This window comes from Salvelinus alpinus, chromosome 17 (assembly GCF_045679555.1).
Source record: "Salvelinus alpinus chromosome 17, SLU_Salpinus.1, whole genome shotgun sequence".
NCBI lineage: Eukaryota > Metazoa > Chordata > Actinopteri > Salmoniformes > Salmonidae > Salvelinus > Salvelinus alpinus.
Window position 1 is genome coordinate 11,118,053 of NC_092102.1, and position 15,416 is coordinate 11,133,468.

Below are 15,416 nucleotides of genomic sequence, written 5' to 3' on the forward strand. Positions count from 1 at the left end.
TTGAGTAAGGGGTCTGCCAGATAGGCCATGTGCTCAGTCAGGCGCGCGCCCGTGAGAGTTAGCTGCGTTCCCTTTAATTTCTAAAGACAAAGGAATTCTCCGGTTGAAACATTATTGAAGATTTATGATTAAAACATCCTAAAGATTGATTAAATACATCGTTTGACATGTTTCTACGAACTGTAATATAACTTTTTTGACTTTGTCTGGACCTAGTGCCTGCGCATTTGGATTACTGTACTAAACGAGCAAACAAAAAGGAGGTATTTGGACATAAATGATGGACTTTATCGAACAAAATTAACATTTATTGTGTAACTGGGAATCCTGGGAGTGCATTCTGATGAAGATCATCAAAGGTAAGTGAATATTTATAATGCTATTTCTGACTTCTGTTGACTCCACAACATGGCGGGTATCTGTATGGCTTGTTTTGGTCTCTGAGCGCTGTACTCAGATTATTCCATGGTGTGCTTTCGCTGTAAAGCTTTTTTGAAATCTGACACAGCGGTTGCATTAAGGAGAAGTATATCTTTAATTTCATGCATAACAGTTCATAACAGTTGTATTTTCATCAACATTTATGATGAGTATTTCTGTAAATTGACGTGGCTCTCTGCACTTTCACTGGATGTTTTGGAGGCAAAACATAACAACGCGCCAATGTAAACTGATATTTTTGGATATAAATATGAACTTTATCGAACAAAACATACATGTATTGTGTAACATGAACTCCAAAGAGTGCCATCTGATGAAGATCATCAAAGGTTAGTGATTAATTATATCTCTATTTCTGCTTTTTGTGACTCCTCTCTTTGGCTGGAAAAATGGCGGTGTTTTTTTGTGACTAGGTACTGACCTAACATAATCGCATGGTATGCTTTTGTCGTAAAGCCTTTTTGAAATCGGAAACTGTGGTGGGATTAACAACAAGTTTATCTTTAAAATGGTGTATAACACATGTATGTTTAAGGAATTTTAATTATGAGATTTCTGTTGTTTGAATTTGGCGCCCTGCACTTTCACTGGATGTTGGTCAGGTGGGACGTTAGCGTCCCACGTAGCCTAGAGAGGTTTTAAGAGTGAAAGTTACAAACAGTCCCTCTGTAATGATGACTGATGGAACAAATTCACTCTCAATTTCGACAACCCTGTCATTATTTTCTTTGCTCTTTATTACACATTGTGTAGATATTGTTATTGCTATCATCTAATGTTCACATTCCACCTGAGCTCCACCTCGATTTTAGTGACACATTAACCTTCAATCTCAATGGTGCCTGATGAAGACTTTTAGTCAAAAGGCATCACGCCATGCATAGCTGTATTTCTAGGCCATAGAGTTGGATAGAGGCCACACCTTTGCATCTTTGCCATAATGGCATCCATGACATCATGAGCAGTGCCACTGAGGGCAATCTCCATTTTAAAGCAGTATATTTCTTCCTCTTCTACTTCTACATGTTTATCGACAGTCAGTAATCAAGGGTGCATACCACCACCTGGAGTGTGTTGTCTGAACAGGCATGAAGCCAAGCTATGGTGATTTACTGCCACCTGCAGTTATCAAATGTTTGCTCAGGAGTGTTGGAATTATGGTATCCTTCCTTAGCCCATAGGAAGTCCCACCCATTTGACTAATTCAAAATTGTAAAAGTCCTCAATGGCTCAGGCCATGCTAAAACAGGCTTCATAACAAGTGGGCCCACTATCTAAATCTATGAACCAAGACAATCTACCATCTTTAATATGATCCCCAGTGGATCCGCGACTGGCTTCAAATCACAGAGGCAGCATCCTCATTTCCTTTCCTAGCGGATATGAACTCCTTTCCCAGAGCATGCCTCAATCTTATTACAGTTTGCGAATCAATGAACACAGAGTTCATTAATCCATGCCTTAGATACTAGCTTTGGAAATCAACACAGAAACAATCGCAAAAGAGAGCGTATTACATAGAGTCAAGACTAATATTATCCAAACACTTCATATCAGATGATGATCATGGAGTACTGGGTATAGTGGTTGTATTCCGAGACCCTCATATAGCCAATTTTGTTCTTTGGAGATGTGTTATCTTGTTGTGCCATGCTTTTTAAAATGATTTTAGTGTGGTCCCTTACGCTCAGGGAATAGGTTGTTGTCTGTATTCAGCCAGTGTCTGCTGAGCTTTGCAATTTGTTTCCCATGAAAGTGCATAATAATACAAATCCTTAGTTATTTTAAACAGACAGATGCAATAAAGATGTTGACACATTCAAAGCATTGCATCATCATGCGTTAGCTTGCAATTATTTCCAGCATCACTCCAAAGATGGGTTTTAAAATTAGAACGATAATACAATAAAATGTGTGAAATATGTGAAAGAAAAATGTGTTTATTAATTTCACAACAAAGACACAGACCTTTTGAACAAAAATAGTTGAATGGTACATGTACATACCCACCATGGTCACTGACATTTAAGTCACAATAGCTGACAGAGGTACAATTGTTTCTTCCGATTCAAATAATAAAAAGTGTTTTACCATAACATTCAATACATTCAAAGACTTTACTGTACATGATACGCAAGACTTTGTACACACCTGAACTATGTTGTGCGGTGCATTTTGGGCCACGAAAATATGAAGGTACCCCGACGGTTTCTCCTTCACGCTGGCAGTCATGAATATACTCTTACAAGACAAAGATATCAGTAATCTTTTTAAACGTCTCCCTATTCCCTATACTTCCTTGTTTACTCTATCTGTAAACTCTGTGTCTGTCAAGTTACTTCACAGTTTGTGCTTTCTGTAAGTGCAGTGACCTATTGTGGTATTGCCCCTACTTTCCTAGCGATTCAAGAATTCAATGAGGATTTAAAAAATAAAATAATAATAGGAGCAGTTAACATTCTATACTGCATTGTGTTCCTAATTCAGTAACATGTACATGTTTGTGCTAATATTTTGTGCCTCCAGAATTTCATTAAGGCTCTATTCCACCCATATCGCGAAAATGTAGTGCTAAAGCCCAACAAAAATGTATAGGCAATGTTCCCGTGTTGGCAGAGATGGCATTCATGGTAAACTCTGGATATGTCGGCTCAATCAGAAATGACCTTCACATTTCTAATGCTAAATCTGTAATGCTTCGGCGATACGGATTGTATAGTGCCCTTAGGTGTTTTGTTTTTTGTTTGTTTTTTGGCTTGAACTGGTCTGGCTTGGGGTCAGAAAAGGTTTGGACTGGGGTAGGGAAAGCTGATCTTAGATCTGTACGTGCAGTAATCGCTCATTCGAAAGAGAAAAGACCCTTCAATATCTACTAATGATGCTCACAACATGACAAAAGTATACGTCAGTAGCAAAATTGTCATGTTAGCTGAATGTTGATAATCACATTTCTGGCATGGTATCTGTACAAACAATAAAAAAAAACATTTATCAAATGTAATCGCCGAATATAATGGTTTAAATGTATGGAAACCGGTAGCAAGTTGAGACAAAGAAAATTGACAGACTTAATGCCATATTCATAACTGCTGGCTTAAAACCATGACATAAAACAATATTTACGAAGATTTCATAAAGCCATGGTTCGACATGCCTTTATGTGTACAGGGCATTGGGTATCAATACAAGCAACTGACTTGTGTGACTACAATCGTAAGGCAACATATCAGAACAGATATCATATCAGAAATCCACTTTGCACAAAGGTGCTTCAAATAGTAATCTGTCGAACAAATGAGTTAATGATTTGAAAATGTAGCAATACAGTGCACAAATAGATGTTAAAATTTTAATTGTACATTTTTATCATGAGTGCAATCATGTCAAAGGGAAATTAAGGTAGTTTACAGAATGTGTGGTATGAGTTACCTGAATAAATTCATGGGTTTATCATAGATTGATGGCCATTGCTCAATCAACTTAGGTAACCAGTAGCTAGTTCCTTCAACTACACTGAGTTACAGACATACCGTCAGTTAAAGTGGGGGTTAATAGTTATATAATTCAAAAGTCAAATATGTAATTATCTTTAGTTAGATGAAGACCGTTTTAAGACAAAGCAGGGTATTGTACGCATTCAAGATGCCTGGATGATTGTCTAGAGGACATACCAACACATATGACTCTTGTTAATAGAAATACATTTTCCTTTTTAGCTTAATTCAGGCCTATTGAATACTGTGCAAAATAGGTTAAAACATATGAAACGTAAAAAAGGTTAGTTTAGGAAAAATTTGAAAGTAAACTATATGACTGAAAAGTGGAATTGAATTGCTGGAGAGAGTACAAAGAGACAATACAGTAAGAAAATGCATGTAAAATACAAAATATGTACACTGAAGCAATTCGCATAAACCCCTACTTTTCCAAGAGTCATGGAACTCTGTAACAAAAGCAACAATGAGTGTAAACATGTAATGTTCCAACTAAAAGATTGACTCAGTCATCCTTTGTTGTTTCGACTTCTTCAGCTACTTCAGCTGACTCCTTCTCTTCACGTTCTTCTGGAACGGACATAAAAATCTTCTGGCAGAACAGAGTAAAGATCTCTGAAAATAGAAAAACACACATTTCACATGAGTTATTTTCTGGTAGTCTTAAACTGAAGGCCACATTTAATTTGCAGGAATGGAAAGATTGCATGTAGAAACGTGTAAATGTGACTATTTTAAATTACCTTAATGTGTATGATTGTTTTTCATTCAAACCCTTATTTACTTTGTATGTTCAATTTCATTTGGGTTTAAACATGCAAACTTTGCATTTGAGTAAAAACTTCATACAAATATATTTGACTGGATATTAACCTTAGACACAAAACAGCTTGTTACTATACGTGCAAAAACGCCATTTGCAAAACAAAACAAAAAAACAGGAACAAAGTCTCCGGCCTTGACTTTGCAGTACTGTACATACAGACAGAAGAGTTAAATGTATATCCAGCTCACCTAAGATCTTCTTTACAATGTGGGGCTTCTTCCACTTGTACCCCAGAAGATAGGCGGGGATACCAGTGAGGATGATCCCACTGCCTATCAGGCATTCGAAGGGAGCTGCCCAGAAGGACACCACGATCATGAAGACACAGCCCAGCACAAACACCACAGGGACCACCAACCAAATCTGCCAGGGAAAATAAGATAAGATTCATGTACAGAAACCCAATGGTTACTGGATGAAGCAAAAATGAGCTCAGCTTCATATCACTTCAAACGTTCTATCGTTTGAAAATATTGAAAATATGTATTTCCTGGACGTTGAAATCAAGATAATTGTTGGTTCTGAATGAAAGTTGAAAATCATGAATTTGTAGACGTCTATGTTTGGACCACATCAAGACGTTTATAATTGGTTCAGACTTGGTCCGGACTGGAACAAAAACCAATGTCCGTGGATGTGGGCCAAGGCCAGTCCAGAACTACACCAAAAAAAAGAAGTCCAAAAGGTATTGGCATTCCTGATGCCTGTGACTAATCAATTTGGCTATTTAAGTATCAGCTACCCAACTATATCAAGAGTTATCGCGAGCCTATTTGCAATGTGGTTACACAGCGTGAAATGCAGAAGTATTTTCTTTTTCACTATGATCAGCTTGTCAAAAACGGACAGATTCAAACTTGAAACCACTGACAATGGGTTGAAACTCCTGGACAACAGTTGTGATTGTCCATTATATATTGTCAATTTCTCTTTGACCTGTCCTGTTTTTATGATATTTTGTTTGATAACATGACAGCACATTTTTTATTTGATAGAGCGCAATTTAGGTTAGGCTATTTGATCGGAGAAACCTGCATGATGTAAAAAGTGTCCATCTCATTACATTGTCATACATTTGATCTCCTGCTGCAGAAAAGGCCACATACTCTTTCTACTATATCCTATATCTGCTACATGACTTATGTTAGATCCATTTTTTTGATGGAACGTTGGTTAGCGCTGCAGAGATGTGTCTCTCCAACAGCACGCTGGAGAGGCACGCTGGGAATGGACAAGCAAAATATATTGTGCCCCTTCCTTTGACAAAGTGGGTACTGCTTATCAAAGGGCGGCATCAGCGTTTACCCAAAAAGCCCATATGCCACTGGTTGAGAGAAATTGTAATTGTTTTTGGCCAGAATTATGTGAGGTTTTATGTGTTGTGGTTGGAGGTGCATCTTCTTCAGTTTAGCTGTCGATCAGCCTAATCCTGCCTAATGACGGGGCCGGCCATGAGTAGGGCCATAAGACATATGCTCTGTTCAATACTTTTGAAATGCACTTATCTGACATGACATAACTGGTGAAAGAAATGTATAGAAAATCTGGTGTACACCAATCCAGCCATGTCAGATCAGTGATTACTTCAAGGTAGGGATGAAGGAAGGATGCATTTGAAGAGTATTCAAACCATAACCTGAGCCTCCCAATGAGCAAAATTGGTTGAATTATGAATTTTCAAAGTTTTTTAAATGTATTTTCAACTTCTTGTGGTCATAGAGCTGTGTACAGTAACAGTACCTTGATGGGCCTCCTGAGCTCTGGCTTGGTCCAGCGGAGCCACAGCAAGCCGGCGATTGCCATGCCCACACACAGCCAGGTAAAGAAGCTGAACAGGTTGATGACTGAGAAGATGTCCTTGGACAGGGCGTAAAGCATGGACAGGAAACACTGCAGGGAGAGGAATCATATATAGACATTGGGCTCATGTATTAACCCGAATTCCTCATTTCATTTTGTCATAGCTAATTGCGTCCTCCAGCTGCATAAGTACGTAGACTATACATTTGCCTTTACTTTACACGTTTACTCCACACCCAACTTTTTTTCAGTGAAAGGTTACCATTAAAATGCAGTAAATGTACCACTTTATTGATATTTTTTTATTGCAATGGGAATAACTACTATTCAGTTACTATGTAAGATGTTTAGATGTACTGTATCTACAAACTAATAATCTGTGCCAGATTGACTTGAGTAGTTGCCCAATTCTGGGTTCTGAAATGTAAAATTCTGTCTAACCAAGGATGGCATTACATTTGAGATCAATTCAGGGACCAATGGCAGTACTCACTGTGAAAATTAGGGAGGGCACTGGGGTGAAGAGGTCAGTGTGGACCAATCCCAGTGCAGCAGGGAGCTGACCCTCTCGAGCGCCAGCATAAAACAGCCTATTAGAAGAGGCAGACGAACCCTGATGATTGAGTGTTCTGCAGTTGTGCAGCATTTTGATCAAATCTCTTTAATTAAAGTATCAAAGGACTGAATTAAAAACACACAGATACAAACACCCTTTGTCAAGATATCTGTGTGTTGATCAGATACAGACCGTGCCGAGGTGAACAGGCTTCCGTTGACAGCTCCGAAGCAGGACAGGCCCACGAAGACAGGGATGAGCCAGGACATCACACCAAGATGGTATTCCCCAAAGATCTGCAATGGGAAAGCACTACCATTGAATACTCTCATTCCAATTCAACATCTCAATGTATTATCTTTACCATTATTATGCTGTCTGTTACCTTTTTGTTAGCAAAATAAATAGCAGGAACTAAGGTACTATGAGCTCACTGTTTTCCTGCTCCAAAACGTGATCTTTAATAAAGCCATCCTTACCACAGCTACTGCCTCGGACTCAACCATCACACTCGGGGGGATAGTGGTGAAGTAGGCCAGGTTGGTCAGTACGTACACCACGGTCACAATGGGCATGGAGATAATGATGGACAGGGGCAGGTTTCTGGAAACAAAGTCATCAATTAAAGATCATGTCATTGGGGGCACTCATAATGTGTCAGCCAATCACATTTGAGGTTCAGAGTCAACAGTGTGATGTGATCTAATATTTGTGTTTAAATTCATGCAATTTTATGACTGTATTCAATGTGATTACATTATGAGTGTGATATTTGATAAATACTGTATATTAGATAAGTAGTACTGTGATGTGTCTTACTATCTAAAATGTCCCATGGTTCATCCCATGATTCATCACCTCCATACAGTCAATCAAGTGCAATTAAACCCAATCAAAATGTAATAGGATAATCATACACATATTGACAGGGTAGTTATTAACTCTGTACAATCCTCAACAAAACCTTAATCACACATAAGTCACCTCTCTGGATTGATCATTTCCTCTGTCACGTAATTCAGGTAATTCCTAAAGGAGAGGAACAGAACATGATGCATTATATTCCAACATATACAGTTGAAGTCAGAAGTTTACATACACCTCAGCCAAATACATTTAAACTCAGTTTTTCACAATTCCTGACATTTAATCAAAGTAAAAATGTCCTGTCTTAAGTCAGTTAGGATCACCAATTTATATTAAGAATATGAAATGTCAGAATAATAGTAGAGAGAATGATTTATTTCAGCTTTCATTTCTTTCATCACATTCCCAGTGTGTCAGAAGTTTACATACACTCAGTTAGTATTTGGTAGCATTGCCTTTAAATTGTTTAACTTTGGTCAAACATTTTGGGTAGTCTTCCAAAAGCTTCCCACAATAAGTTGGGTGAATTTTGGCCCATTCCTCCTGACAGAGCTGGTGAAACTGAGGCAGGTTTGTAGGCCTCCTTGCTCGCACATGCTTCTTCAGTTCTGCCCACACATTTTCTATAGGATTGAGGTCAAGGCTTTGTGATGGCCACTCCAGTACCTTGACTTCGTTGTACTTAAGCCATTTTGCCACGACTTTGGAAGTATGCTTGGGGTCATTGTCCATTTGGAAGACCCATTTGCGACCAAGCTTTAACTTCCTGACTGAGGTCTTGAGACGTTGTTTCAATATATCCACAATTGTCCTACCTCATGATGCCATCTATTTTGTGAAGTGCACCAGTCCCTCCTTCAGCAAAGCACCCCCACAACATGATGCTGCCACCCCTGTGCTTCACTGTTGGGATGGTGTTCTTCAGCTTGCAAGCCTCCCCCTTTTTCCTCAAAACATAACGATGATCATTATGGCCAAACAATTATATTTTTATTTCATCAGACCAGAGGACATTTCTCCAAAAAGTACGATCTTTGTCCACATGTGCAGTTGCAAACCGTAGTTTGGCTTTTTTATGGTGGTTTTGGAGCAGTGGCTTCTTCCTTGCTGAGCAGCCTTTCAGGTTATGTCGATATAGGACTTGTTTAACTGTGGATATAGATACGTTTGTACCTGCTTCCTCCAGCATCTTCACAAGGTCCTTTGCTGTTGTTCTGGGATTCATTTGCACTTTTCGCACCAAAGGACGTTAATCTCTATGGGGCAGGAGACGTCTCCTTCCTGAGCGGTATGACGGCTGCGTGGTCTCATGGTGTTTATACTTGCGTACTATTGTTTGTACAGATGAATGTGGTACCTTCAGGCATTTGGAAATTGCTCCCAATGATGAACCAGACTTGTGGAGGTCTACAATTTCTTTTCTGAGGTCTTGGCTGATTTCTTTTGATTTTCCCATGATGTCAAGTTTGAAGGTAGGCCTTGAAATACATCCACAGGTACACCTCCAATTGACTCAAATGATGTCAATTAGCCTATCAGAAGCTTCTAAAGCCATGACATCATTTTCTGGAATTTTCCAAGCTGTAAAGGCACAGTCAACTTATTGTATGTAAACTTCTGACCAACTGGAAATGTGATACAGTCATGCACAAAGTAGATAACCTAACCGACTTGCCAAAGCTATAGTTTGTTAACAAGAAATTTGTGGTGGTTGAAAAACTAGTTTTAATGACTCCAATCTAAGTGTATGTAAACTTCCGACGTCAACGGTACATTACAGCATCTAATATTAGATCCGTTTAGATTAGTAGAATCAACCTTCTTCTGGAATTAAATCCAGAGTATATAACAAGCATCCTGTGATCAGTTTGTGTCCACATTCTGATTGTGTAGGTAGACAGTCAAAGCACATGCTGTCACTGTTGTCACAATGTAATAGACATGTTTTTAATACCATATGTAGATGCATTGAACCATGGATCAATTGTGATCAGATCATCTTGATTAACGAAAGTCATATGATAATACCAGGGTCGTATTCACTACGCACAAAATAGAAGCAAATGGAAGCAAACTATTTGAAATTGTCCAATAAGAAGTGCTTGTTTACACTTTCCATTGCATATGGCTTTGAAACATTTTGTTATGCTGGAACCTAATACGACTCAGGTGTAAATGTGCCCTATGTGGTGTTGCAAAGGCCTTACCAGCCACCAAAAGCAAAGAGTCCACTGTATAGAGCCAACACAATGTTGTCGACTCCCCATTTGCTGCCTTCAAATGCTAATTCTGGTGTCAGGTATGGCACATCACCTGTTTAGACAGACAAGAAAGCAGCATTAGACGTCACTACTTGGCAAAAGGAACTGACTCCAACGAACAACGAACTGAGAATATAAACAGTATATTAAATGCATGGATGTTTGCTGCATGGAATATGGTAGACACACGTGTACACACACACACACACAAGTGAGCGTTTTAATATGAAGCCATATAAAGTCACAATTGTTGTGATGATTTGGCCCAATATGTTTTGCCTTTGCACACTTGTTATGTATGACTACATTTGACTGATAGAGATGACATTATGAAAAAGAAATGAAAGAAAATAGCTTTTTTCGACATAGGCTGCACCCTCCAAACACCTAACCCTGGGTTAGTCCATCTGCCATTGATGCGCTGAGAATATAATAATGTCTGGGAGTTGACATTTGAAAATGCGGAGGGAGACCTTTTTGATGATAACAAACGTCTATCCACTCAATTATTCACATAATATCCAGGCCAGTGAGAAGCCTACCATAGAGGCCTACATCAGAAAGGGAACATGCTGTCAGGATTGGAAAATGGAAAATGTTTGTTTTCTAATCCATTGTCTTGTCTACCTGTTCATTTTAGTTGTAAATGACAGCGCTTCCATTTCAGTTGTAAATGACAGCGCTTCCATTGCTACGATTGCCATAGAAGCACTGCTTAGTATACTGTACCTCTCTCTCTCTCTCTGCCCCTCTGTCTTTCTCGCTCTCTCTCATCCCTGAACAAGCAGAAGGGTGCATACCTTGGAAGAGTTTAGTCCTTATTGACCATGTTGGAATAAATGAACGCAATCTCTAGAGGAAAACAATGAGACTCCTATGAGTTGTGGCTATTTGTGCTCATCCAGGCCTACATCAAAGGTGCAGTGGCGATAAGATGAAAAGAGGGTTTTACAACACTGCAAAACGGCAATTTCATCAAGATTTTTTTTAAATAGTTGTGTTGATTTTGAACTCAACAAGATAATCTACATACCAAATTATCTGTCCATGCGGTAAAATCATTTATCTTTGGCAAATATTTACTTTGCTTATTTTCAAGCATATATTGGGAGAAAAGTGGGGTAAAATATACTAACTTGCTTTGTAACAGAAACCACATGTCCTTGACTCCTAAAAGGATAAATGTGGGTACAATGACACATTGACATATTAAAAGTGAAGAGGGGAGCTGGACCCCATTTTAGAGTAGTATGCAGTGGTGATTGCTGATCTCTCTATCACTGCTCTCTTGTGTGCACAATATATCTGTACAATGTAAAGCTATGAGTCTGGCCTTCACCTTGTCCAGTCTCTCCTACTCTAGAATCTACATGAGAGGTAGAAGATGCTAGAGAGAGAAAACTGAAACAGACACCCTGTCACGTTCTGACCATAGTTCTTGTGTGTTTTGCTTGTTTTAGTGTTGGTCAGGACGTGAGCTGGGTGGGCATTCTATGTTGTGTGTCTAGTTTGTCTGTTTCTATGTTTGGCCTAATATGGTTCTCAATCAGAGGCAGGTGTTTTGTGTTGTCTCTGATTGGGAATCATATATAGGTGGCTTGTTTTGTGTTGGGGTTTGTGGGTGGTTGTTTCCTGTCTTTGTGTTTTCTCTGCACTAGATAGGGCTGTATCGGTTTGCCACATTTGTTATTTTGTATCGTTGTAAGTGTTCACTGTTTCGTTTTATTAAACATGTTGAGCACTGGCTGGCTACGCTCTCTTCTCGTGAAGAGGAGGAAGGCTGCCGTTACACACCCCTTCTTTTCAGATGGCAGAGCGTTCATATTTCCCCGTCCTCCACTCTAGTCTTAAGAATCTTAAGAGCACAGCACAAGGAACAAGCTCATTGGCTAGTTATGTTTTTTGATATAATTTTTTTTTCTTCTCTGCATTGTTGGGAATGGATTTGGGAACAGCATTTCACTGTTAGTCTACACCTGTTGTTTACAAAGCATGTGACAAATAAGATTTGATTTGATTGATTTGTTTTAGTTTCCATGGCAACCCTATGCGCAGCACCAAGGTAGCCGGTGTGGTCTTGTGGCAGCGGGACCAGATGTAGTAGGGAGAAAAGGGTGGCTGCACAATGTATCATCGATGGGTGGGTTGTCTTTAAATACAAAGCTATTTTGCTAGGAATTCATGAGAGTGCAGATGGTTTAGCTATTTCGCAGACAGTAGGCTATGAAATTTCAAAATAATTTTCAGCTTCACTTTAGTATTTTATAAAGAGATGGTTGCAAAAACACTGGATAATACACACGACTAGCTAAGCCATGGTGAATTATGTATAACAAGCACGAACCTATAGACAGGATGAGAGGACATGTCAGACGTGTGTCTGACATACCCACGGACACCGGTACATGTGTGCACTGGGTGTGTGAACTTACCGGTTCCGATCTGAATGAAGCCGAAGACGATGATGATGATCAGGGCCAGGAGCTTGGACACAGTGAACAAGTCCTGGACCTTGGTGGCAGCTCGCACGCTGATGCAGTTCACAAAGGTCAACGATGCTGACCGAGGGAAACACAGGGTTTGATTGACCCTCGAATGTAAATTGCATATGTTTATGTTTTTGATTATTTTATGAAGGTAATTTGTTATTTAAAAATACATATACAGCAGAAGTGAGAGAACATCAGTGGGGGAAAACAGTCCTTTAAAAAAAGGCATAAGGGAGGCCAGCAAAATAGTAATTGAGTGAATACAAAAGTAGTAGCGGTAAACAAATATTAAATCATGCAGCTGGCTAAGAAACACCTGTTTGGTTGATGTGTGTTGCAGTACGTGTCAGTATTTGTATAGTTCACTAATAATATTTTTTAAAGTATTATTTCTGCAATGTACAGGCCACCCCGATTCTGGAGGTAGAGACGGTTATACTCACTGAGGCAGAGACAAGCGATGAGCTTGGCGGCACTATCGGGCACACTGCAGTTTGGGTAGAGGGGTTTGAGCAGGTAGGTGGCGAACACCAGCGACACCACGTACTGGGAGGATGGCCTGATGATCAGCATCTCCACCCACAGCTTGAGGAAGGCGGCAAGCTCACCGTACACCTACAATACAACTTTATTTGTCCAGCTGCAAACAACAGAGTTTTGTCTTCTGCTTGTTTCTCAAGCCCCGCAGATAGAACACAGACACACACAGACACACACAAACACAACCCCCAACACAACCACCCCACCCCCACACACACCTCCAGGATGTAAGTGTAGTCTCCGCCCGACTTGGTAATGGTTGTACCCAGCTCGGCATAGCATAGGGCGCCCATGGTGGACACCACGCCACACACGGCCCACACCACTAGCGAAAGACCGGCCGAGCCCGCCTCCTTAACCACCCCGGTGGGTGTGATGAAGATGCCCGAGCCGATGATGGTGCCAATGATCATGCCCACACCGTTAAAGAGCGTGATGCTGCGCTTCAGTTCAATCTTGCTGCCTGCCGCCTTGGCTGGGGAGGAGGCCTCTGCAGTAGGGGTGGTGGCTTCCATGGCGTCGGCAGCCGTAGGGGTAGGGGTGGATGGGGAGGCAGGCTTGAATGGAGGCTTGTCTAGCGACGGAGGCTGGTCAGGGTTGTCCGGAGCCGCCTCAGCTGCAGGAGGAGGGGAAAGGTTGAGGGAGGAGGGGGTGACAGGGTGGGAAAGAGGGGGACAGGGTAGAGTTCATGAAAAGGGATTGCTGGCACTCTCCTCTCGATGATAGTTCAGGAGTTGAGCAGCACATTGACTTTACATTGCCCTGTATTGTAAATAGACTGAACAGACAGGGAAGGAATTGATAAGCTACGCCATGAAGGGAAAGTAGGGTGATGCAAGCACCATGACTTCTATTGGATGCTAATGAAAATCTGTGGTTTATAACACAGATGCCATCAGATGAATGCCAAGTTGACTAATACCACTACAGTGCATCTTCGAACCTGTTTACCAAGACAGAATAGATCTCATTAACGCATTAACGCAGAAATGTTGAGTGTTTGTCTGTGTGTGTATATGTGTGTGGGTGTGTGTCTGTGTCTGTGTATGTATGTATGTATATATATATATATGTGTGTGTGTGTGTGTGTGTGTATAAGCGCTGTCATAGGCCTTTCAGACAGATCAATTTCACAAGTCAAAACATATCCCCACTCTTAACCTCTCAGTAGCTCTGCAGCAAATCACATCATTAGAAAACCCTAGCTAACCCCCATACCACCTAAAGATAGCTGTGCCTGAAAGCTGTGCATGACCAAATACATATATAGTACATGAACATCCATGCATAAATGCATGCATTGCTGCACCAGATTATGCAGTAGCCTGAGCATCTGATGCAACTCTGCACCATGTGGTATCTAGGCTAGGCTACATTATGTGTGTGTGTGTTTATGTGTGTGTTGTGCTGGAGCGGTGTACCTACCCTCCATCTTCTCCTGGCCCTCGGTTCCCGTCTTCAAGCTCTCCTGGCTGCTCCATGGTTTCAGCTCCGGCTCTGCCATCCTGTTGTTCGTTTAGCCCCCTTATCTCTTTTACCCTTCCTTTTTTGCTCTCTTCCTCCTAGCTAGGATTCCCTTACTGTCTCTCTTTCTCACACACACCCTCCCTCTGTTTCTCTCCTCCTCCCTCTTTTTCTCCTGCACACTCTCTCTATCTCTCGTCCCGCTTGTCTCCCTCTCTCCAGTGTGATAGTGAGTGCAGGAGAGGTAGCAGCAGACCTAGTGTGGTGCCTGATGTGGTGATGGTGATGCTGCCACCTAGCCTACCTCTGGTGAATGATGGGAGAGATGGAGAGCTCAGCAAGAGAGGGGGGAACTAGGTCATTGTCAGCTTTTGGAGGGACTGCAGCCACGTGACAAATATTTTTGTGCCGTGTGTGAGGCAACGATGTGTGTGTGGCTGTGTGCTTTGATGCGAGCGTGACACACGGACAAAGAATGCAAAAAGCTCCTGCACTCCACCTAGTGGCCATGACAGGGAAGTCCATTGTCTTTGTTCTCTCTCCCATGCTGAAAGATGACTGGGGGAATAGAATGGGTCATATAGAACGCATCAAATCTAATTTGATGAAGTCTAAAGCCCCAAAAAGCCATCTTGGATGTCACTCTCCAAATGTATACAGAGAGTACCGCATTTCCCT

General features: G+C 40.8%; 1 protein-coding gene across 1 annotated transcript; it reads right to left on the reverse strand.

Moving 5' to 3' along the window:
• Positions 1-2,365: 2,365 nt before the first annotated feature.
• On the reverse strand, positions 2,366-15,116 carry LOC139542112 (large neutral amino acids transporter small subunit 1-like). Its single transcript, XM_071347163.1, has 12 exons — positions 14,700-15,116; positions 13,493-13,890; positions 13,178-13,349; positions 12,678-12,803; positions 10,192-10,297; positions 8,102-8,146; positions 7,597-7,720; positions 7,310-7,413; positions 7,055-7,151; positions 6,502-6,651; positions 4,950-5,124; positions 2,366-4,550 (listed from the first exon to the last, which is right to left on the reverse strand). The coding sequence occupies exons 1-12, from the start codon at positions 14,776-14,778 to the stop codon at positions 4,441-4,443; spliced, it is 1,686 nt and encodes a 561-aa protein (XP_071203264.1). The 5' UTR covers positions 14,779-15,116; the 3' UTR covers positions 2,366-4,440.
• Between the last annotated feature and the right edge of the window lie 300 nt (positions 15,117-15,416).

Coding starts and splice junctions, on each gene's coding strand:
- LOC139542112 (XM_071347163.1), bottom strand. CDS start 14,778: ATGGCAGAGCCGGAGCTGAAACCATGGAGCAGCCAGGAGAGCTTGAAG. Junction 12,804..13,177: donor CATCGCTTGTCTCTGCCTCA/GTGAGTATAACC, acceptor TCCCTCGGTCAG/CATCGTTGACCTTTGTGAAC. Junction 5,125..6,501: donor AGCTCAGGAGGCCCATCAAG/GTACTGTTACTG, acceptor TTTCCCTGGCAG/ATTTGGTTGGTGGTCCCTGT.